The sequence below is a fragment of the Acanthaster planci genome, linkage group LG20, assembly GCF_054643075.1.
Source record: "Acanthaster planci isolate LZ-2023a linkage group LG20, COTS_SCS, whole genome shotgun sequence".
Classification (NCBI taxonomy): Eukaryota; Metazoa; Echinodermata; class Asteroidea; order Valvatida; family Acanthasteridae; genus Acanthaster; species Acanthaster planci.
The window spans coordinates 2730028-2756398 of record NC_141796.1 but is presented as its reverse complement, the minus strand read 5'-3'; the positions used below and the strand labels follow the sequence as shown (position 1 = coordinate 2756398).

At 38.8% G+C, this 26371-nt stretch overlaps 1 protein-coding gene across 1 annotated transcript; it reads right to left on the bottom strand.

The window, feature by feature from the left end:
* Positions 1-1155: 1155 nt before the first annotated feature.
* Positions 1156-16601, bottom strand: LOC110975482 (retinoschisin-like). The gene is made up of 4 exons (XM_022228016.2): positions 16078-16601; positions 10338-10482; positions 8299-8473; positions 1156-3822 (listed from the first exon to the last, which is right to left on the bottom strand). Exons 1-4 carry the CDS (start codon positions 16403-16405, stop codon positions 3676-3678), a joined length of 795 nt encoding a protein of 264 aa, XP_022083708.2. The 5' UTR covers positions 16406-16601; the 3' UTR covers positions 1156-3675.
* Positions 16602-26371: the final 9770 nt, after the last annotated feature.

Genomic DNA, 26371 nt, shown 5'->3' with positions numbered 1-26371 from the left:
TAAAGAGCGTCCTCTCCTACCAAACTGATCGTATCTGGTGACAAGCCATTCAAGAACGTCTCCAGGCACAATGGCGTTACAGCTCATATCATCTCACATCATGTCCTTACGTTGTTACGTCCAAGACCTGATCAATGACAATATAACCCCCAGACCACATGAATATTTTTGTACACCGGAGTGGACTACCGTGTATTCCTGTCCACCGTGTCCGTGCGACGTTTCAACCGTGGGGAGTTCGGCCACATCACCCCGCCTGCATAAACCTAACCCTAAACACCCCTAAAATAAATCTTAACCCTCCTGTCTTCGGCTCTTGACCGACACGGTGAAGTTATTTTCTACTTGTATAATTTTCTGATTCTTCAATCTGACACCTAATCTTTAAAGGCTATCAACACCTTTTCAATTTACAATGGCCCACTCAGTGACTGTGTCATTATTGTTGAGTGGATTTTAATTGTATTTTTATCCCAAACTAGATGTCTCGGTATGCCGACCAAAAATGACCCTAATATTTCTGCGGGTCTTAAAAATGCTGATTGATGGAGCAGAATTTTGAAATTCGAAAGGGTTTCATCACCAAAAGTTAAGCTTGTCTGATAACATGATCATTTTTCTCTCCCTCCCATTGCTAATAGGGACGGGAATACGATCATGTATTGCAGCAATGGCGAAAACATACACAACGGGGCATGGCTGTCTAGTTGTGTACTCACTTTCTTTTTCCATGATTGGATTTTTGACCAGAAAAAGAAAGCACTGCTTTTGCTACATAGTTACCTTTGGTGAATACATTAAGTAAAACCTCATTGACTTTAATTTTGGATTTATATACACTTTAATTAATTTATTTTCACTAAACTCACAAAACCAAACAACTAAATGATAATTTCCTGCGTGACAAAGTTACCCTCTGCAGTTCAATATTTGACTGTATCCAATTTGATCCAATTGTCTTCTCTGCAAATGTGGACGCTTGCATTACAGAACTGTGACGTTTGTTTTTTTGTCATAAGCTGCTTATCAATTCTCTACTCACAATATGCCATAGTACAGTTACTATTTATTGTAATGGCCGTTATATCTCAACTATTGTCGTTAACATCAATATCAACATTAATAAATAAATAATACTTAATTAATTATTAAAAAAATAATTAATAAACTCAGCGCACAAATTTACAATCATTTCAATATTTAATGAGGAGTCATCATTATGACAGACTGTCTTTTTTCTCATTGCTTTTAGGAAGCATGAAAATACAGTAAAACCCATTTGTGTGGGGAAGTTGGGAAAATTCCCTTCTGTCGTCTCAGCAGGCGGATAAGTGCTCTGACATTCTACAAGCAAATCTTGCATGTTAATTAAACGTCCAAAAAACAAAGTTCAATTGAACCTCCGAGTCAGAATTCAGCTCAAAAATCTTCCTGCAAAGGCTAAAATTAAATGTTGGCTCATTCTTACACTGAAGGAGTATGGAGACATTATATCAGTGGCCGTTCAACCTACATTCAACTTTTTGGTTTACTTGACCCAGGCAAATTAATGTTGTTCCATTTGACGCCATAGATTACTCATGGCTCAAGCATGACAAGATACATTGTGCACGCTATGAAATGTCTTTTTTTTGTTCAGAAATCACCCTGACGATAAGATAAATTAATTAATAAAAGAGGCTGTACTAAAGAAAAAAACACAAAACAAATAAAACAAAACAGGTAACAAAAGGTGATAGGAACTGGTCAAAGACAGGCAGTTTTTTACTTTTGATAAAAATACGCGTTTCCTGCCGTAATGCATTTGGTGTTTTGATGCTGCAGGCAGGCAAGTTATGTTGTCTCTCCTGACCAACCACATGCTGCGGCTCTGTGCCTGCAAGGGCGTCCAGCAGGCGCAAAGACATCGACAACGTTCACTCTTTCTCAACCTGAACGTTATACACTGGTTTAAAGGGATTTGGTAAAAAATAGTGTATTTCATCTTGCAGGGAATATGGATTTTTGAATACTTTCAATTTGAAATGGCGGTTGAAATCAATATAAAATGAGATCAACAAAATTGCAGAGAGAACGTTCGGTTGGTATGGAAAATATGTGGTTTGGTACGGATTGCTCGACTTACTGCTCTCTGCCTCATTGCTAGATCCCATTTAAAAATAATTTGCATCTATTTTTCTGTACGCTTGCCTTTTGGATTTCGTGTTTTCTCCTCTGAATTTTATAACTACACGAACAAACCCATACCATTTATGCAACTGCAAACGTAAGGCAGGGCATCTAAATGAATGAATTGATGGAAGGAGGGATATCAACCAACCAACCAACCAGCCGCCCACCCACCCATTTTAAACCGAATATTAAGAAATCTTTCAATGACGTCGTTTCTATAGACACATCTAATCACAAGGATCCATTGGTGGTGTAAGTTTGATGAAGATCCAAAGTTGCAAGGGTTTTTTTATCAGTAAAAAGCCATAAAACTTAAAAGCCATGAAACGGCATGCCTGTCCCGCATATTGCGCAAATCAAAAGAAAATTAAAAACATTTGACAAAAAGAAAGTCCTTCTTGCAAAATGAATTGTCCCCAATGCAGTAAAGAAGTCAAACACGATCATACTGATTTAATGAACAAATAAAAATTATGATTTAAGGAGAATGTTACGCTTAGCAAGTATAAAAGAAAACGAAAAAAAAGGTAATTGGAACTAGTTTACAATGATAAGGATAAGGAATCAAGACAAAAAATCCTATATAAACAAGATGATCTAACGGACCTAGAGCTTGGTACACACTACAGCAAAGAATGATGGACTCAATAGATGGCGAAAAACAGTTTATTCCTTGAAGGTGCAAAAATGAGCTGGAATGGGAACAAAGACCACGTTCAATAAGAATGACCGGGCTCGAGACGAAATGGCGAGGGCGTGATGACCCTTGCAAATACAGGAACTTTGCTACTCCAAACTGGAACTGGGTTCAGTTCACAAACTGTCTCTTCCGGAACAAAATTCAGCATTGCACTTCACTTGGTCTGAACGAATGTTTTTTACAAGTGTCGCTGCGCAGACAACTCGTCATCACGAACTGAAATAGTGGAAAAGTAAATAAGTCAACGACTTCTTACAACACGCCCACGGTAGAATTGAATTCCATATCCTCTCTTGGTGCGCATGCGCGTCTCTTTCCCTCCTTTAGTCTCCTTCTGACTTTGCCCACTAGAGCCCGTCTTTTATAATTTACAACTCTTCCCAAAATTTCTTTCTACTACTTGTGTTTTTTCAAATACACATTTTAGCATTGTTTAATCTTACAAGAAACTTTCAGACAGCTAGAAATAACGATATCATACAGTATACTTCAGGAATGTACAACTACAGTAGAATAGTCTGGACTACCGCGAGGTCAATCCATCGTGGTTTGAGTTAAAACACGGGTCGAACACAGCATTGTGTGCGGTAACGTTACACAAGCTGACACACAGAAATTGTGTGTATACATGTACATAACAGAGTAGGAATAAATTATTCAGAGGAATATATAAGTGATCAGTGTATTGCTTCTCTGTGATATACATTGAGTATCATCAATTGCAACCTCGTAAAATATCATTGTCTGCTGGAAATCAAAATAATCTTAATTTGTATTTGTCGGGGCTGCAAATTAGTTCTGAATTAATCACGAGGACACCCAAGCAACTCAAACCGGAGTCCAATCCAACCATTCCAACTGGTAGGCTCGATGCGCACCGACGTGGCCACCACACTCTCATCAAACAGGTTAGTGACCGGAGCGTGGCGATTAGTGTTACCAGTGAATGTCTGCAACAAAACCCAATAAATACAACATTATTTTCAGGTGAAATTGTCATTTTGTACAATAGGCGTCGTTTAAAAAAATCATATGTAAAGGGTAAAAGTGCAAGGCAAATTCATATACGCCAAATGACATGTTTGCAGCGAAACCACAGACTGCGTGCATTGCCTAAATCTATTTCAGTCAGCTATCACAGTGGTAGAAGTACCTAATGTCACACATTCATTGTAGACTATACAAAGCGTATAAAAAAGCAACAAAATTTATTTTCAATTTTGTGGAGATTGTGTTAGTTTCACACCGAAATGACTACTAGCACAGTAAAGCCACAGGTTCCCTCTTTCCAACGATATGTTATTTAATTACACACGACCATGTATAGCTGAACAATCATTTTTTTGGGGCGGGGAACACTGGGACAAAGTGAACTGGGACTGTTCATGAGCCTGTGCGAATAAATGACATATCACTGGAAGGAGGGAATCTATACGGTATTAAAGGCAGTGTATAGGATTTGTAAGATCTCAAAAATTAGAATGTCCAATTCTAAAGTTTGTTGTAGTTTCGTAAAAAATAACTACACTTTGAACAAAGGAGTGATGTCACAGAAATAATTTGACTAAATAATTAACTACAACTTATTGCATTGACCAGGAAATGGAAACAAATCATGTGTAACATCAGATTTACCTCTGCCTTCATGAATTTTAAAAAAGATTTTCATGCACTTCTCCCTTATATATGCACTGTTTTAATATTTAATTTTTTTCACTCGAAACCATCAGTTTTCAAAGTTTTTGTGCGAATTTGGCTAAGACTGGCCAACAACAAGTTGACCACCATAGGACAGTTAAGTTCACGAAAAACAAAATGCGTTGTTTCATCACAAGAAGTGATTATGAAGTCATATAAAATACCTTGTTATGTAAATTCCTTAATTAATAACAAATAACTCAAATAAAACAAAATCTTTTGAACAACTTGACTATTTATTCCCAAAATAAGTCCAGAAGGAAGCGTTTGCTAAGGGTAATAACTGCACATGAACACTTTGGGTACACAGCCTAATAAAAGTAATTGCACAAGCATTAAATTAGATGTTGTCAGATCATACCAAGCACCAACGATGGAATGATTATTGAACTTCCTATATTGCAGTGCACAACATTTTCAGGGTGCAGATTAACAGCAAAAATTTGATCATAAGGGGCTTATAATTGTGAAACAGGTGCAGCGCAGCAAGTGTTCGCTGCGCCCTGGCTATGTACATGATCAGATTGACTCCTTAATTCCAACGCAGGACCATTAGTTCATGCCCTCTCTCGTTCATTGGCCAAGCCAAGCCATTGTCAGATCATTAACACGGTATTCCCCGACGCCACGTGCAGTCCATTGTCCGAGAGATTACCCCCACTACCCAGCCCCGTGCACAGCCCTTTGTCCTAAAGATTACCCAACATTAATGAAGGCTTTCCTGCCTGGATCATATGCAGCAAGGTATGAGACGGAGAGAACCCCCCCCCCCCTGCTTTGTGTTGGTCATTGTCTCGCAGGAATCTGGGGAATTCCTTTCAGACATCTGGGGGGGATGTGTCAAGTAACAATAGTCTGGAATGTGTATAGGAATTGGACATGTTGGGGGGTACCCCTCAGTCTGATTTTTTGCTGGGTATAGAAGCAAGATAATTGAGGGAGAGAACCCTCCCCTACTTTGTGTTGGTCATTGTTTCACTGACTCTGAGGAATGAATTCTTTTCAGATATTTGGGGGATGTGCTAGGTAACAATAGTGTATTTAGAGATTGGGCATATTGGAGGGTAGCGCTGTTGCTGAACCTCACAAGGTCAACTGTCGTCAGCGGATTTTGAACAATCCAGTGCTTATACTAGGATGAATATTTCCAATATTTCAAGATGTATTTTTGCGTTGGAGAGATGTTAGTTCATGTACCGGGTTTTGCCCTTACCTAACAGTTATATTGATAAACACTGTATGCTCAGTGCCAGTCCGAGAGCTTGCGAAAAAATTCACAAGCTAACTCGGGTGGGACTGTTATTCATATCACTGTCATAGTATTACTATCCATATTCATGTGACATGTTTTTCTCTTTCTCGGTCAAAGGTCAAACTGGTCCAGACTGCCCCTCTCCCACTACTACGGGTTGCAGTGCATCCTCCAGATGCTCTCAGCAACAGAGATACGCTACGTCCCCCCACAAGTTGTTTCCCAATATCCCACAATGCATTTGTTAGGAGTCGAAACTTCATAAATTTTGGAATAAGTCTCTGTGATTATCTTGACATCACTTTGCAAAAGTTAAATATTCCGTTGTCGCATGGAGCACATTTCCCAAGAGAAAAAAAGCAAAAAATGTAGACTTTTTTCCACTGCATTGCCCAATACCCACGTATTGACACGCATGTAGCCATAAACTTCAAATGACCGTAACAACAAAACATGTAAGTCCGATTGAGTTCAAGCTTCACGTTTCAAATAATTGGTGTCTGTACATGCATACCAAGTGTCAAAAAAAAAAAAAAACTAAGGCTGGGCACAGCCAAGTTCTTAGGTGGTGGGTGGCAGAATCCCCTCGCACGGCTGTGGGATGCACGAAAATAAATTGTTCTTTTTAGGGTTGTTTGCTTGCTTTTTATTGTACAAGGGTTTAGGAAGAAAAGTTAGTTTAACTCGATATGACGATGAGACTACTGGTTTTTTTTTTTCAAGTGCCTCTTAGTCATGGGGTTTGGGCGTGTCTTCCCGCCTCTTTCCATTATATGACCTATATCCATTCATTAAAACCTCACGAACTGTACCATTATAAACAGTCATCCAGTCAAGCTTGAACACTTCAGGTCTAAAACTTTGCGCTGAGTGCATCTTGTATGTCCATAGTGTCTCAAGAAGATCCATCTAGTTCTTTTAGTACTGAAGCTCTATTTGAATTCAAGATTTATTTTGATAAAGTTAAACGTATTTCAAATGAAAATCAGAGGACCAAGATCTGAAAGTAATCAAGAACAAGCTAGTGGCTTAAGTTCTGAATACGCCAGGAAACACAGTTCAATACGAATTCTGCTAGCAGCCTGTGGTTTATTTTGACAATATAGTGATCGTCAAGACAGGAGAAGGCCTCATGAAGGACTGGAAACAAAACAAAAACAAAAACATAAGACTGCTGACAGTGGTAAAGCTGGATGGACTGTCGTGTAGCATGAGGAAAAGGCAGGTCCGGTTCGGAAGATCTTTCAATAGGGCAAAGAAAACGAGTCCAGGTAGCCGAAGAAGCAGCCCGGAAAGAACTTGCGTCTCGACACTCAGAGATCAAGAATTTATTTTCTCCAATATGGTGCAGTTAGGCAGATCCTCCGTTCTTCTGATCGCCTTTTTCAAGGTAAATAACAATTCTGAAGGCAAGTTCACTCTATTTTGCCGCCATGTGTTCTTTGGCAATCTTCATTTGGGGGCCGCCTTGTGATGACCCCCTTTCCCAGGCTTTATTAAAAAACATTCTGATTCGCAAATATGTCTCTTTTTACAGTTATGATCTTTGACTGTTTAAGAAATAAACTGTTTTTCATGCGTAGGAGCGCAGCGAAGTAGCATGAAAAACTAATTTATTAGATTTGACTATGAGAATACTGGTATTTCCCGCGCCTCTTATATAGTCATGGGGCTTGGGCCCGCTTCCCGCCTCTTTTCGTCATGTGACCCGTATCAAGTACGTGTACCTCTATAAATAGAGTCATTCAGCCAAGCCTGAACACTTCAGGTCTAGCACTTTGCGGTGAGTGCATCTTGTATGTTCCCAATATCTCAAGAAGATCACTCTATTTCTTTTAGTAATGAAGCTCTCTTTGATAAATTATAGATTTTTTTTATGACATAACATGAAACAACTCAGACAGCTGTCGGGACAGCTCAGAGACACACCAGAGAGACCGACAATTGATATACGAAAGACCCTGGCTGGCCAAGGCAGCCTTTGTATAAATAATCCCATAAGGGCCACGTGGCAGAGAGATTAATACGTATTCCTATGGGACTTAGCAAGAGGCTGGCTCTGGTGAAACTTATACCAGCCAAGGGGAAATCCCTACCTCAAAGGCGACTAAACTAGGGTATTCAGCATCGGCAGAGGTACTTTATAGGTTGGATTATAAGGCCTTTGCGTGGTGTACAGATCCATAGCCTAAGATCAGGACTTTATTAAAAACATTCTGATTTGCAAATGCCTCCTTTTGCATTTGTGATATTTGAGTCTCCGCAAAATAATGTATTTTTCATGCATATGAGCCTAGCGAATTACAATGAAAAATCAATTGGCTCCAACAGAACACCCCCCTTTTAACATAATGTAATTGTTGGGTGCATAAAGATAAAGTTGCTATCAGATGGGGGTGTAAGGAAACTCCTTCCTGTCCACAACGTAGATGTATATGGCCGTCGACATCTGTAATTAATTGCAGTTTACACATACCGCGACGTGTCCCTTTCCATCTGTCACGTATACGCGCTCAGACGAGGGTTGCCTCTGGTATGCCACTTTGTACTTCTTAACGTACCAGTAGTCGAACGGACTTCCCTGCGTACTGGCACCGGACACTACTGTTCTCTCCATAAGGTCCACCTCGATCCAGGGATAAGAGTCACCACTACACAGAACGGGATAAGGGCAAAATGAAACCACAACACTCTTCTAACAGACGTTCAAGTGAAGACAGAGTGCCTCAAAAGAATAAATACCAATCAGACCGTTTCGAGACAGACTTATAAAAGGGCGTAGAGCAAAAGGGAGATGGGGTGTACTTGGATACCCCTGTCCACCTTTCTAATTGGTGAGAATCAAATGTTTTCCGGAATCGTTGTAATTAAAATTTCAGAGTGACGAAATACGAATGAAGAAGACGGGTTAAAATTCTTTAGGGTGGCTGAGGAAGTGAGCAATTGTTGCACTCGCTGACACTGGCTGTTTCAGACACAGCGTATTTTGCAATTGCTTCCATTGAAGGAATTAATGCGCCTTGGCAGAATATTTCAGAGAGGCAGAAGATTTAACAAGATTTGCCGTAGACAAATATAAAAAAGTGCGGAAGCTCAGAGAAATCGACGTTGAAATGTGTACACCTGTATTTTTTCAACTGGCCCCTTCAACTTATTTGGCTTAACCTGCCATTCATGGACCTTTCTTAATATTTTTGCAAATTTTATTCACTTCAACTAAAAGCAAGGCTCTTGGGGACTCGCGTGCGACGATGACTGTGGTTCTGGAGATAACCTTCGGGTTTGTAAGTCAAAAAGGGCCCCAAAGCAGTGAAGAGCAACAACTTGGTAAAGGCTACAAGTATTTTTCAGAAGCTTAATTTCATTCATAATCTGAAGATTAAGCTGTTTAGTAACGGGATTTTATCTGGGACATTTGTTGACGTTGCGTGCACGCACCGTTTGTGTCCAGGTCTAAAGGGCCGGTTTTCACCACGATTTAGCAGTTGGAACCTTTTTTGTCATTCAGCGGGGTACCTTTAATGACTGGGCTATTTCCTTTCCAATTTCAGAATTGTACAGTTTCTAATTTGAAAATTAAAGACGTTATTTCATTCTGTTGAGCGCCATCAATTATGGAGAAAGGAAAAGACAGGATCAATCGAACTGAACCCAAAGTAATAACGTGTAGGGCCTGAGATTTCGATTTTTACACAAACATTTTAACCGCCCAAGGAAGTCGTTTGGAAGTCACAAACTACCTTAGTAGTCTCATTTGATCTAAATTGAACAATCCACTTTTTCTGCAGGATCTTGTTCTTTGGGAATCAATGAAAGCTAATTTCTTCGTTCGTATACGGTGATCGCTACAAAACGGCGCTGAGCAATGCTTCACCATGTTCGCCAACAGCTCGAAGTTCCTCGCAGCCTCGTTTTGAGTTCCTGTACATACAATTTGCATATTAATTAAGAAACTGGTCCATAAAGATCTCCGTGCATTTCATATCTGTCCCATATTAAGCATCTTTTTCATCATGCAGCATTTTTATACATACAACTATTCTCATGCGGATTTTAGATGTGGTCACTCGGACACCCAGGATTCGGAGGGGGTGTCTTAAAGACTTGGACCGTGAATTATGGGGATTTAACTTAATCAGAACAAGAGGTTTAATTAAAGGTGGTGTAAGCCGTTGGTAAACCCTCGAAAATCGGACTACCACATAATCCTGAAATGTCCTACTTGAAAGAAAGTACATAAACGTCTCAATGAGTCGGTAGAATATTTCCACCCAGAATGCTGTAGTTTTCGAGAAAAAAAATGACTTGGTCAGGCTGTTTGGGTTGTGACCTGGTATCACTTGTACTTCCACAGCAGCATAATGGAATATAGTTAGAGGGGACCCAAGGGATGTAATAGCAACCATAAAACAGTCACACAGGTTCAGGCATGACTTGGAACTGCGTTAGAATCTCCACGTGGTGACAACAGTCTTCGTTTTGGGGCTTGGCTGCCCCGAGGGTTTTGATACCTACCTTAATGGTGACCATCGGATAAGTCTATTGAGCCGTGCATAATGGGCACGACAGCATCCTGTGTAGTAATTACTGGACGCTGAGATTTGTGCATTGGTGATGGTATAGTCTTCCATTCCCAACGGCCTCGGGGTTGAACACTTGACTGTGGTAGGAAAAATACCGTTTTCTTAAACAACAAAAACAACACAACGGGAGTACTAAGATTTGTACGTTTGTGTTGGAATGGGATGAGAGCATACCTAATAAGCAGTTACGAAACTGTTCTGTTTCAGGCAAGCTCTTGTTTCAATTATGTTTTACTTTAATTGCAAATTAGAAATCGTCTTAGAGGTTTCTGGAAACAGTCAACAATGCACTTTCAGTTTATTTTGCTAGCGAATGTTTTTGATGCCGCTTGAAATCTAGTATCATGATAGTTGAATCTTTGGTTAAAAACGTATGTAGAAGGAGACCTGAGTAACAACAAACACACCCCTCAAATTTTCCAAAATCTAAAAATAAACTTAAAAAATAAAATAAGATGCCGCTTTTAAATTACCAATCAAATAATAGAATAAGAATTGGTGACAATTGTAAGAAATATTTGGCTTGTAGTGATCATGCACACGACCCGTCAATAACAAAGGCCTAATTTTTTTGCTTGAAAATTAAACTCGCATTGTAGAATTCTGCTTGTGTGTCCAATATTTAGTATAATTCAACCACTCAAAATAGATTCTAATAATTATCCCAACGGGATGAAACTTGAAATCAAATGGCCTCTGGTTACGGTTGACACCGGGGCGGTCTATAAATACAATTGCTAAAAGTCTTTTGTAGTACATGTGTTTGTGGTGAGTGTATTTATTTTACAATCGTACGAACACCAAAAAAAAAGTTTCTGTTAGAAAACAGATAAATAACAGCTCAATTTCTTCATATTTTTATACTTGACTTGAGTCCTTTTGGATGCACGTGTCTTCATCAAAGTTGCCTTAAGCAAGACCCCCTTGCGAGAAGGTCAAGTTTCGCTCAAAAATATGATACAAACAGAAGTCAGTTGCTTTCATCAACGCGCATGCGCGATTGCAGCATTTGACCTTAGTTGGCCAAATTGACAATGATCAATGGGCAAGGCAAAGCCATAGATGCAAAATTACCAAAAATAATGAAGTTATAATTAAGTCACCATGTGTCAAATTACAAACGTTTGCACACTTAGAGTTGATATTCTTGAAAAACCATAGGCCTATAAAATCAACAACGACTTTAAGACATTTTTCAAAAGTGACGTCGTAAACATAGGTATTGATATTTCTTGTGTATGTAAAACAGTATGAACCTTGCTTCTCAGTCAAGTCCAGACGGAACGAGAAGTGTCTTTGTGTTGATTTGGCAAAAATTAAGAACTTAATTGGAAGTGTTGACCAAACAGGCTACAAACAAGAACCAATAAATATGGGCGGCCAAAACAGCCAAAAATTAATTTTATTAACAAAAATAAACAATTACCAGCAAACAAACTCTTCTTATTCAAAAATCTAAGTAATAAAACACAAAACAAACATAAAAAACCATCTGAGAAACAATTTATTGAAACATTCAATTAAAAGAAATAACAGTTATATGTCACAAAAATCAATTTCACCAAAAAATCTGAGAAACAAATTATTGAAAAATTCAATTAAAAGAAATAGCAGTTATATGTCACAAAAATCAATTTCACCAAAAATAAATAGTCGCTGGCGAACAACATTTTCATATCAAAATGTAAATGATAAAACACAAAATAAACTGTAAAACATTTATAACAGAAATAATTTTTTAAAAAGAAATAACCAACATTCGAAAACAATATGCTCAAAAAAGTTCCCAAAATGAAAACAGTAAATGTAATTACAAAATAATTGAAAGAAAAAAAGGCCAAACTAAAAGTCGCCCGCAGTTTACTTCAATTTTCACAACGAAACTACACGCAAATAAATGCTGACCACGGGCGGTGCAATTTTGAAAAAGGAAGGCAGTGCTTCGAGCGTTGATGCATAATTCATGTCACAGTATTGCTTAGCATAAGTTGCGAACGCACTTTGCTAGTGAACATGCGCCCATACAGAACATGCATATTGTATTGTAGCGCCGGCGGGTCCGGCCGGTGGGGGCGCCAGCCCGGACCCGCATGGAGTTGGCTGGCTGCCCGCGCTGGTATGCAAACGGCCCGCGGTTTTCCCGCCTCGCGCATGTGCAGTCCCTGCCGACAGGCGCCATGTTAAGAGTTGGTCTGAAGAGCACATTGTGGTGTACGCGACAGCAATAAAACAGAGGTTTCGTGACCAAAACAGTGAGTTGCGCCCGAGTTGCATTCTTTACCAGCGCTACAGTATGGTATATTGGATGGTAAACGTATACAGAGCACCTGTCGGGTACCTTGAAATCCACGTACAAAGCGCTGCCTTCGTTTTTCAAAAAGGCGCCATCCGTGGTCAGCATTGAATAGTTCAGGCCGGGTTTTTCAAGGCACCATACATCGGAAAATTTACGATTCTGGAAAGTTTTAGGGTGCTCGTATGAAAGTCCAAACTCTGAGAAATACGCCGATGTAAGTAAAATTGTCGAGTCATTCTCATTTCGGAAGATATAACGATTTAAAGTTTGTGACAATCCTGCAGTTTGGATTTCAGGCATTTAAGACATGCCTAGAAGTAGGGCTGTGGTAGCGACAGATAAGAGACAGGTTGTAACAGAGAGCCCTATTTGGGGGCTACAAAGAACCCTACTGGCAACCCATAGCGTACGCAGTGAAGGCACAGAATTGAGGTACGTGTACCAAGCCAGAACGGATCCAGGGATCACCCGGTGAGATCATTAATTTTCAATGCAACAGTGAACTCTGACCTACCGGTGTCTAGCACAAGGCCAATAGGTTGTTATAAGTGACGCTATCAATGTGCATACATAATACGTCATCTCAAAGTCACGCCCTTTGACGGGTAGTCACTTACAATGTATAACATTTTGGCGCGATTTGAGGAGTTTCTTGGCACTTCTCATGGACGGTTCCCACTTCAGTTCACAGTGGCTTTTTAGTTAAGGCGCATACGCCTAAGATTCGCGTAGTTACACATAGCAACAAGAGAGCTGAAGTTTCGCACAGTTTCTTTCAAATTGATAACAAACCTCTAGAGCCAATTTTATGAAATCTGGAGATAGAGTATCTACTGACACAGTACATACATCTTTTTGAGCAGAGCCTGGCCTTATTGTTGCATATTTTTCATTTCTTCCTAAGAACACTTCAGACTTAGAGACACCCCTATTTTTACGATTTTGTTAAGTTTCATCAAAAAGAAATCCCAAATTTTTCTTAAATTTTTATGCCAAAATCAATTTTTCACATCAATATTCCTTGACGTTATGTACTTCTACGGCCGCTGTAAATGCTGCATATAAATGCAAATGTATGTTTCCATGACACTTGAGTTCACTTTTGAGTACATTTTCGTGCCATTTGGACAGTGTCCATCCCCTAGGTGGAGCCATAGGGTGCAGCACCGTTCCAGTTGCGCCATTCCTCGACGAAATCTGTGATCTGACTAAACGCATCTTAATTTCGAAACGGCCTTCCATTCCAGTGGAAATTTGTAATTGCATTAGCTGAGATATATGCATTACATGATCGAAATGGCAGCACAGGAGTCACGTACAGTTATATGAAACTATAGACACAGAGGAGCATGTGACATGCATGTTTGTGTACATAAGTGTTTGTGCACGTACATGTACATCCACATACATTTGTACATGCGTTTGTACATGGTCTTGCATGTATTGTTTTTCTGATTCCGACGCCAAGATGTTTGAAATTGGGTCACGTAAGACAGAACATAGGCTTTCCGTTCATACAATAATCACTCATGCAATTATTGCATAGGAACTCTTTATTGTTCATGTAAATTATTTTACACTCTTTGTGCACTGTACAGGTACATGTACGTGGGTAGTGCATATTCCAGTACAGTGTTAAACATACCAACCTATGGTCATTCCATTTCCTTTCGGTCCAGTGTTTCAAACTTGTATGGTTAATTGGACAAAAACTCACATCAGCATAGTTTGGCCACAGATATTATTCAGTATGTCAGGGACATTAAGATTACCCAAACCCAGAAACAACCTAGTTGGAGTATGTGAATAAACTCTTCAAGCATGATTTCAAGCAACCTTAGAATTAACCTCTAGTTCACCCTTACTAGAAAATGGTGCAATTTTTGATAACCTGGTTCTGTTTTGTTTGTTTTCGTTCAGCATTTTTATATGTAAATGTAAAGGATGTGAACCCAATCCAGGTTCTGAGTAAGTAGGGTTTGAGTTTAGGTATTTTGTGTTTATAAAATGTTCCACTGAATATACTCAGAAAAAAATAAATAATTTGTAAAGCAGAATGTCCCCCTTGGTAACTGATAGTACAATCATGTTATTTTCACTTATCCCTGATTTTCAAGGCATCATAAATTGAGATAATCTTATGCACACTTTACTACACAGTATTGGGAGTGTTGTATACACACTCTAACTCAAATATATGAGTGTAGTTATTCTAAGCTAAAACAAATGATACAACTATCCCCCTAATTTGTCAACGATTTTGTGAATAACTCATTTGTTTACAAAATGCATAATACCACAATTATATTATTTAACTAAGCTGCACACTTTTTATTTTTATTTATTTTTTAATGAATTGTAATCTTATACACATTTTTAGTTGATCGCAAGGCCAGAATTAGTGATCGAACAGTGATCGAGCAGTCATCGAATGATTGCTAAGGTCGATGGATCATTCCCAACAGTGTAATAAAGCCTTAAAGGGGCCTTAGGGAGCTGGTAATTAATTAGCCCAGAGATGCTGAAGGAATATAGCTAGAGATAAAAAAAAAAATAAAAAAAAAAAAAAAACGTTTGTTTGCAGGGAGGTAAGTCTTCTATTACATGAGAGTACCGGAACATCTTCAGCAACATTTTGCCAGAGTCAGGAATCAAGGAAAGGTCCCCTCCGTTGCAAGGCATACGTGCGTACGTAATTATAATACGTAATTTGTCTTCAATATTTTACTAGAATGGCGTAAGTGCACACGTAACTGGCCCTTGAAGGGCCCTAGGACACGGAAAGGAGTCTTTGAAATGTGAAATTTCTACACGCTACAGCCGAAACGCATTTGGATCAAATGAAGTCAATTAAATTGGATAAACTTGGGGTTATTTTGACGCAAGGTGCTGCTTAAATTTATTTGTTCACTTTTGCCAAGAAGGTGCGGTGTGCATATCTTCAAGTAAAGCATTTTTGAAATTTACAGGTAGAGTGTTAAGTGTATGCTTGTTATCGGACAAAATAATGAGTGCTGCAGTCTTAATATGGTAGTACACCATGCACAATTCTGACATTCAATTAGAAACCAATCAGCAATTTGAAAAACAAATACAACAAAGTAGGAAAATGTGCAATAAAGACAATTACGAAAATATGTGGTATATATGTTAATGAAGGGAGCGTAATATTAGTTGCGTTTGAAGTTAAAACACAACAAAATTAAAAATACCACAAACTGAGCTTCATAAAGAGAAACATTCTCACGATTTTGAAATGGAGGAAATTTCTCTTATAATTATTTCGAACGTGCGCAGCTCATTAAAAACGTCTGCTTTTACGTACTCCTTTTCGTTCGAAAAAGAATCCTTGACAATTTGGAATCAAGAAACCTACCTGAGCATGTTTGGTAGCAAATTCCTGTGTTCTCCAGACTTTTGGACACAATGTCCGAGTCAGCGTTCTCTAGCAGGCAACGCTTAGTTGTTGGCTCGTAGCAGAAATGTGTGCAACTGGCAGTTGCCATGCAGGTAGCTGCACACCGCATCTTGGATGTCTGTACCGACGAGGCGACAACCTTGTGCATTTGCAAGCTAACACCAAGCTTGTCCAAGGAATAGGATAATACCTGTGGGACCTGGCCTGTCAACATGGCACATGTTTCAAGAACTTCACTGGCCATTACTAAAAGGCCAAAGAAAAACACAGTGCACAATAGTCTCATTCCGGAGTTTTTCCACTAAAAGAGTTCAGTAGACGACAACAGCATTAAATGCTGAACTGCAACCTTAAATGGCCTCTTTGAATTTGTGTATGTCATCCGCAAAAGGCAGTTGGAAGGAGGTGCAATTTCATAAACTTGAATCCAACCACAAACAGCTTGCAATAGCTGCAAAGCTGCCCAAATTGTCGATTTGGCTGCAGGATAGGAATCTGCTTGTAATATTAATTCATGGACAAAGGTGAGAGCCGAGTCTGTGCGTCGGTTCGTGATCCCCTTCCATTCGTAAACAAGGGTGTTTGTGCAAAACTGTAACAGAAAAAAATACACACTATTGCCACATTTTCCGATTTCCACATTTTCCATTTATTTTGGTTTATACTGTCTCAAACATGTTCACGAATATGCTGTTTACAAAATGAAATTTCAGTTGAGTATCCTTAATCCGCGACGATTCTTCCCCGTGAACACCTGTGCAGAATGCACCCACCCATGTTGTCGCCTCATCAGTCTTATCCTTAAACTTCCTGAACAAGATCATTTTTTTCTAGAAACGCCAGTTCAATATTTGCGTATTTGTAAAATGTATCTTCAAAGGATTATTATTTACGATTGAGACATTTAAGGGTATCAATAGGGTCAACATAATCGTTTTGGGCAAAATTGTCGGTAATGATGAAAGACGATTGTTGTTGTTAGTCAGGATGTCTTGTGGAATCGTAATCGGGTTCGTGGATGAAGCACCACACTGTGACGTTATATGTAACTGGGATTCAGTCGGCTGACCGTGGGGAACTACCTTGATATATTTCACCCAATCACAAACCAGTTCACTAATAAATTCTAATTTATGTGAGACGCCACATAAATGGCCAGTCGAAGAAACAAAAAGCTGCCGAGGCAATACGGTGTGTTAACTTTCGTTCTCTTGTGTGTTTTCTGTAAAATTATACATTAGAGATGATTAATAAACTTTTGAATCGTATAGGCACATCAACGAATTGTAGCCGTTTCTCCATACGATTTAAATTTAAAAATTTGTGTCAATCCTTCTTGTATATTACTTATTTTTGAATCTGGAATGGAAACAGTCCTGGATAATCAATTACTCTAAATAAAGATGGGGCTTCTGAATGTGCATATCATCATCCTGTCTTTCCCCAGATTTCAAGCTCATGGTCAAAAATACTGAAAACCTCAACCGCAATCTCTGTCCTAAATTTTACTATTTCACGTTATGACGAAATCAGGTATGCCCAGCGATGTCAGTAGGGGGGTTCTGAGGGCGAGGTACCCCAAAGCGTTTGTAGGACGAAAATGTATCACTGAAATGTGCCCCAGGTATGTTCGAGTTAACATCCCCCTGGTAAAAAACCGATATTCGAAATACCGAAATTTCGTGTCGATATATCGTATCGTGATACACCGATTTATCAATGTGTCATTTCAGCCATACCAGAAAGGAAAATGCAGGATCTCTCTTCAGGACATTTTTAAATTTCTCGATAGTCCATTCACCAACAGAGCAAGCCTAAGAATCTTACAACATATATATTTGTTTTTCGTCAAAATAAGCTGTCACATCTTATAACGCAGTGAATGCAAGAACAGACACAAAGGAACACAGTAACTAACCACCATGCCTTTTGGCTTGACCTGATACAGTATTGAAGACTTAACTCCTTCTATTATTCATTTCAATGTGTCCGAGAACAGACACAAATTAAATTAAAAAAACAACAACAATGGTGTAAATATGCATTTTAGAGGAAGAAATTCAGCTGACCCCATAAGTTGTAGTCAAAATGAGAACTCTGTTCTACCAGATACTTTAATAAAAGTTTAAAAATCAAAGGAATGAGAAATAGGGCAACTAAGGCAACTAAGTTTTGTTTCCTTACCTGAAAACATTTCGTTTCATGCATTGTGCACGTTGCAGCAAAAGCAAAAATAAAATTTTAAATATCAGTTTTGCAAAAAACGTCAGGGTAAGATATAACAACTCTTAGATTTTCAGTGTCTAAAATTAAACTACAGTATGCGAAAAACATGTCGAATAAATTGATAAAAAATATAAAGCGTAATTGCCACTGACACAAAAACAGAATGTGCATTCTAAAAAAGAAATAGTCCCATTTAATCAAAAAAGAAAACAACATTAAAAACAACAACGGAGGGACTGTGCAAGGATATATATCGAAGTAGACTTTTGTGTTTGTTTTGTGTGATAAAATAAAACAGTTATCAGTCAAATACCAAACTGATAACGGGAAAAGTATAATTTGAATTCAGTGTAGTCCCCACAAAGCTTCTTTGGCAAAGCCTATCTAGTAATTAACATAATAGTTACATTAAGTCTTTTTCTCTTGCAAAAATAGAGAAAACAAGTACCTGCCATATTTTTTTAAATGCAGCACCTGTACATGTCAGACGGACGAAAAGGGACGTAACTATCAATTGCTTCAGCGCTTTCCAAATTGCCTTCCTCGGCGCTTGTAATAGAAACTGAATTTTTTTTTCAGAAACCATTGATTAATTGCTGGATTTATATTACAATCTACGTTATTGGCCTTGGTCTATGCCTTACAGTTGCCACGGCAGCAGTGACATGTACATTGGTCAGGTTTGCAATGTTCATATTGACCTTCTCAGTGTGAACGCATAATGTTGAAATCCTTCAACCTCTCAATTTTAAACGAGTCTTTGCCGCATTGGTGTTGGCCCTTGGAGTGGTTTGGATTTTGGAGAAATGTTGATTACTGCTTATCCATAATGTAAACGATTTAATGTTAACGCTACGATAAACTCTCGAAACATCATTGCCGAAGCACCGTGGTATATGGCTGTTAAAAGTTACAGGACTCCCAGACTCCCTGCACAACCGACAGGCCAGACTTGCATCCCCATACAATCTGCACATACAATTGAAAAACCCGTAGAAAAAAAAAGATCTTAAAATGACACAAAATTACAAAAAAAATAATGATATACAACCAATTTTAACAAAACGATGCCATTTTAACGTCAGCAGACTCATTTGACGTAAACAATTTTGTGTGAATTAAGCTACTACATCTCACAAACATTTGGTCCGATTGAGATTAAACTTGGTACATGCGTAGACCACAGCGCGCTACAATGAAAACAGAAGAGAAGTCATCACGTTTTTTTTTTTTTGACCGAGTTAATCAATTTGAGGCCCTTGTCACTAAGTGGGTCAGTAGTGTTCACTTGCAGTTACTGGCACGGGGATTTAATGCCTCAAACTAGTTTCTGGCGTGACCTTAAAAATGTTAGGAGCTCTGGAGAGTTACTTGAGCAGCCAAGAGGTTTGGTTGGAAATGAGAAAATTTGCCTGTTTTGCAAAAGCAACCCTCCTCCACCCTGTTCAGTGCCACCACCTGTCAGACGTAGCTTACTTTGATACCTTTTTTTGTCCTGTAAAAAAGTTGATGCACATTCCGTCGGTAGTCCACTTTGCCGATTCCAGAGTAATTGACAGCGATCCGGTAAATCCTGTACTCGAAAAAGGTTAGAATGCGAGTGTCCACCTGTCCCTGATTTCAGTTCTCTGGTCCTGTGCATGCGGGGATAAGTCCCAACAGTTTTTTCAAGATATCGTTTTAAAAAATCAAGACAGTTTTTCAAACCCCCTTTATATACGCTCTTTTGATCAAAGAACATGATTGTGCTCGATGTTTAATTTTTTTTATGATATCACAAAACACTTCAAAGTGATATCAGTAGATATTTCATGGTAGCTAATACATCATTCAGGTTCCCTAACTACATTTCATTATTGCTACATACACAGAGACAGCAGGAATTATGATAACACTTGGACAATAGATATTCACTTTATTAAAGTATGACCTAAGCAGTTTTTATTGCCAGGTCGGACCAAAATCTGAGTTTTATGCATGAAATTCGTATTCCTGGTCGTTAAGCCCCGGCTTGTGGAGCAGCAGCACAGAATTTCCATCCAAACCTTTGCTCAATGTATTCCCAGTCATAATGCCCCCCCCCCGGAATAACTGGACTAAAATCAGGTTTCCTAAGGGGTCTCATTTTTCAATTTTCAAAATATCCTGCAAAATATTACAACAGCGAATTCCTAGCCGTTATGCCCCCCGAGGAAGAGAAGCAAAATGTATCCAGCAAATTATTCAAGCATAGCGTGTTCCCGGTCGTTGAGGACCCCCCCGCGGAATAATATCACGAATTTTTCTAACCAAATACAAAATATTATAGCATAGCGTATGTCCCAGTCATTATGCCCTTTGCCGAACAATCTAACAAATTATCCGACAAAAGTGTTCAGAATGAAATGCCGCCCAGCGGTCAAAGTATGAAAATGCAGATCAGTGCAATGAATGGGTGTGAAATACGAATATATCGGCAAAAACATTTGACTGCCAGCGTCCATTCTTTGAATGTCAGCCTCGTGAATGCCCACCACAGCTGCTCAACTGGCGGCACCAATGCGGAGTGAACGAGGAGTAAAGCGTGCATCACTCAAGCCAATAAATTGTAAGGCACGCTTTAGCACAGCGGTGAATTTGAAACGGGTCACAGGAGTCCCATCAAAATGAGACAGGAAATGGATGGACTGCGGACACATACTAAGATAATGTTGCATTGCCAAAAACGGACAAATATAAGTTTTGTCCTAAATGGCTGGTATTGTAGTGGTGCAACCACGACCAAACTGGCCAGTCTTTGAAAATCAAATATAAAATTCACCATGGCACAACTCCCAGGTGACCACACATCTCCGTTGTTTGAGTGCCTAAAACGGGTATCGTCCCGCCTGTGACTGCGTATTTCTCTACAAGAAAATTATGTTCCCTGTCATGGAAAAAATGACCAAAGCTGAATTTGTCTGAATTAATTGCAAGTACAATTTCACAATAATGTAGAAGAGAAAATTAACTACCCGTGTACCAGTTCCTAGGGCTAAGATTCACCCAAATGGTCTCCCAGTCGCTGGTGCCGATCACAGTTTCGTATATGTACTTGCCCACGCCGTATGCGCGCATAAGGAATGAGATCGTGGGTGCACAATCTACGGGGACCGAATATACGTGCATGCAGGGACTTCGTATGTAGTTGTTTGACTTAATTCGAAATTTGGGGCTTATAGCACTGACAGCTCGATTGTTTAAGAGAGCGGAAATAATGCTATAATTTGACTGCGCATGCGCATACCGAATACAGCCGAATCGTCGAAAAAGATTCGGAACTTTGGTTACCATCGGGCAGAACACCGCCAAAACATCGGATGCTTTCTCAATTTGGATGCTGTTTCAATGTTCGGATGCTTTTTAATTTAAAGTTGGATGCTCTCGAAATTCGGATACTTTATAAAGTCAGATGCTTTGGAAATCCGGATGCTTTTTGAATTCGGATGAAATGCGGGTGCAGAACTCGAAGCCTTCGGCTGTTCAGTGTCGGGGAAACTGCATTCAAATCTTAAAACATGCTAGGTCTGTAAAATTTCAGCCAGAAAGAAATTGTAGGTACGACAGATTTCATTCGGTTTTGGAAAATGAATTAAAAATTTCAAAGTTCGGTCTGTTTTAAAAACACTACATTAATAAAAAAAATCGATTTTTAAAAAAAACATTACATTTCTCGGAAAAACATGTCCCGATCTTTTAGACTCTAATTCTGCTTCGTAGTAAACAAGCTGAAGACTTGTGTTCATTACCACCGCCAGTTTGCGACGCAGCTTCAAACTGGAAAAAAAGAAAGAGGTTTAGCATTGCAGTTCCGGGTCATCAACTTCGAGCGGGAGCTAATTAAGACAATATTGTCAGTAGTCAAAGGCTTCATGCTGAGCCTATTGCACTTACCATTCATTAACCTTGAGTGGGATCAATCCTCAGGAACTGTCTTTTACACATTGCTTTAGTTGGGTGTGATACTTATAAAGCATTTCGAGTTCATCAGCTAAGCTTGGAATTAGATCAAATTGAAGACTTTTGTTAATTGACATTGCAACTCCGCTTCATCAGCTTCGATGGGACCAGTTATTAAACTGTCTTTCATCATCGGCCACTCAAACCAAGGCGTATTATATGTTAATGATCACAAAACCTCTGAATCTTGTTTTCAGCTTTCAGTTTCATGCTTGGATAACAGGAACATCATTTTTTTTCTAAAAGGGGTCAACTTGAAGAAACGGGATGATGTTATCCTATACATAACCAGTATCAGGTCAGTTGTATGGAATAACTGGTCAACCTTTTCATTGAGCCTACCTTAAGTATGTCTACACTGAAAATTTTATTTTGTCAACCGGGCTAAAGAAAAAATCATCCAAAATTAGAAAATTGTTAGTACTGCAAATGGCTCTGATACTCAATAAACAAGTTTGTTGGTGGTAATGACCAATTAAAATAGATGCATTGCGAATCGTTAAAGATGCTGGACAGTTTAAAAATCATTGGATGACAAATTTTAATGATACATTGGGGAGAGGCATCGCCATTTAAAAGAGGATATGATAAATAAATTTTACACAGCAATCTTTGTCAGATTGAAAAAATCAATTGTCTCGCATCACCAAATTAATTTTCCTGTCAATCTTTCCGTATTATTTCTTATTTTTCGCGTAGCACTAATCACTTGAGAAATCAGTCAAACGAGACATTTCTTAAAACGTAACTCATACCCCCTGCTAACTTGGGTACCCCATGTTTCATCTTCCCGAAACCAGGGTTTTGACCTATATTTATAAAACCAATCCAATAGGTTGCCTTGCTTGGCGCTTTCCACATTCCTTGCCACACTCTATTCTGCCGCACATACTGATAGGAAAAGTGAATCTTGTCACTTTGTGTCTTTATGAAAGACATGCAAGGTATCGCTGGCGCAGGTGTTTTTGTTATTGCACGTGCTGGGTAAAACTTTGAGAATTTTGTGTACATTTTAAAGTCAACTTTGTCCTTTGGAAATACGGCAAAGCGAGTTCTGCCTCTGGATTTACTTTTACGGGCTATGGAAAACAGCTTTGTCACTTCGTGAAAACGAAAAATGCAGTTAAACTTTGAAAGTTGCGCAAAAAAACATAATCGTAACCCCCCCAAATCAACTATGCCACGCTTGAATTTTTGAAAATTTGCCCGGATGCAAACACATCATTTCCACTGCAAATGTGAAGTTTGAACTCAATCAAACATATAGTTTGATGGTTATGTTGTCATTTGAGGCTAAAGATCACATGCGTGCCAGCCAAATGCACTGAGCACTGCAGATGATAAAAGAATAGTGAGTTCAGTTTTCACAAACAAATGTCCAAATGAGTAAGAAGAGTTACTCTAAAATTCCTAAAGGCTGCTGAGAAATTGTAATATTACAATATTGTAAAAAAAATGTCCAGGGCAGTGAATTTGTAAGATGAAATTCAAGGATTAAAATGGGCGATTATCACAAACAGAATAGAAAGGAAGCATCTGGATTAAAAGATTCATTTCATTCTTTGATATCATTGATTTGCATTTAACACAGTGTACTGTGGGCTTTAGGTTGTGGACTTTGCATTTTATTGGTAGGTACAAAGAGATGCGATGTTTCAGTTGGGCGTGGTCTTTTGATTTGGTGCACTGACTGACTGAGTGATTGTGGTCAAGCTCTTCCATTTAGCGAGCTAAAATTTCAGCGGAGGACACTGTGCTGGGTGGGGTTGCCTTCTTTGATAAACATCTTTTCATGATTTATTAACTTCTCCATAGAGCTACAAAGCAGAATTTGGGTGATAAAGATTGGAAAATATTCTTGCATAAGGGAATGCCTTTGTTCAAAATGGAACGTGTTTTTGAAAATCAAATGTATCTTAAAAGGAATGTCATTTTCAAAGGATCCTATGTTTGACTTAAATGCATTAAAAAAACCTATGACAATTTAAAGATGCAATACCTGTTTTTTGTGTTTTTGTTTTGGTTAAATGATGTTTTAAAGAGCGGATGAGTTTGTATTGACAGAACATATTTTCTAGATCAGAAGAAATTTCAGAAGAGTGAACATATTTACAAAATTCGAATAAGATTTTACAAAACTAACATTTTCTCAAGATTAGAACAAAGTTTTTAAAAGTCCAAACATTTTTTGAGATTGGAATAAAAATGTTAACTGCAAATTCGCAATATCTTAAACATAACACAGTGTTTTTTTCCAAAAACTCTTTCAATTTCCAAGATGAGTACAGCATATTGCCACATACACAAGGACAGTATGAAGTATAATAGCACTTGGACACCAGATATTAAGTTTATCTACGTATGGCCAGAGCAGTTTTTATTGCCAGGTCGTTCCACAGTCTGGGGTTGATGCATGCAATTCGTGTTCCCAGTCGTAACCTCCCGCTCTCGTGGAACAACAAGCTGAAACGATTCCAATTAACAACATGCTTATAGCGTGCTCCCGGTCCTTATGCCCTCCGCAGAACAACAACGCCCACATTATCCAACCTGTTGCCAAGCGTGTTCTCGGTCATTAAGCCCCCTCCCCTCGCGGAATAACATCCCAAATTATTCCAATTAACAAACTGCTTATAGCGTGCTCCCGGTCGTTAAGCCCCCCCCCCGCGGAATATCGTTACTTTTTCAAGACTTACAATTACCTGTATAGCTATCGATTGAACAGCACAATTTGTTGATAAATTAACTGATAGTCCCCGTACAGAGATAGCATGAGAAACCCTCTAGAGATTATATTAAATTCTCGCCGCAAAGGTGGTCTCTGGTGGTGTAATGAAATTCCACAAAACGCAAGGACTCAATTCTGGGGAGGGAAAAATACCCCAAAACCTCAAAATTGTTTGCTCTGACTTTTGTGTAACGAGGGAATAGGAGGAGATGCCCTCCCAGCCCTAAAGCAGACGGTACCAAGCCAAGTTAGCAACCAAACTGTGTGTTCTACGTTTAGCCCGAAATAAAGACGCTCTAAATTGTATTTCCAACAGGTGCTTGAAAAGGAAGGGGGTGGGTTCGTTAGAAAATTTAATACCAGAAGCTCGATGAACAATGATCCGACCAGCTCGACTGCTCCAAAGAAAGTGAACCTGAAACCATTTGTGCCCTCTCTACACGCCAAAAGGCTGGCCGCATTAGCGGGTTATTTAACTTTCTCCGTGGAGACCACATCCTGGAAAACTCATTTCCAGCAGGCCAACCTAAAACGGCACAACCAAACACACTGTCCAGTGTCAATAAAATATTCGAAGCTGCAAAGGCCTTAAATTGAATGTGTGGAAAAACTGGAGAATTTTGATTTAGAAATTTTAAACTAAGTGGAAGCGATGAACGTTCATTAGTCCCCAAAGGCAATGTCCGTAAAAGGTATTGGACACCGCTCTAGAAATGTGCAAGCACATGCCAAAAATAATCGAATGGTCCAAAACTTCGGGTTCGAAACTTCGGGTTGAACACCATCAAAAAGATGGGAGGCTTTTTAAACGCGCATTCTTTAATTTAAGAATTTGGCTGCTTTAGGTTGCGTTTTCAATATGGATACTTTCTCAATTCAGCTAAAATGAGATTCCTGGTAAAATGCTTGCTTTGAATGACTGCTTTACGTGAGGGAACGTTTTCCAATATAAAAATATATTCGGAGTCATTAAATGTATGCCAGTCCTAATTAAAGAATGTTTGTAATTTGAAATTCGCTCCGATCTTGAGAAAATGTGATACTAATGTAATGTAAAATCTTATTCGAATTTTGAAAACATGTTCATGCTTTGAACATTTGTTCCAATCCAGTAAACATGTTCCGTCGATACTAATTTATCTGCTGTTTAATTAATTCGAATCGCAAGACATGCATTGCATATGTAAAACGTAGCTCGGTCTCTAAAAATGCTTTCCAAAAGTAAAAAATACTATCTTTTTAAAAATAACATTAGGTTTAAAGATATGTTAAAAATGATAATAAAAAAATAAAATTAGGCTCGATTTTGAATAAAGACAT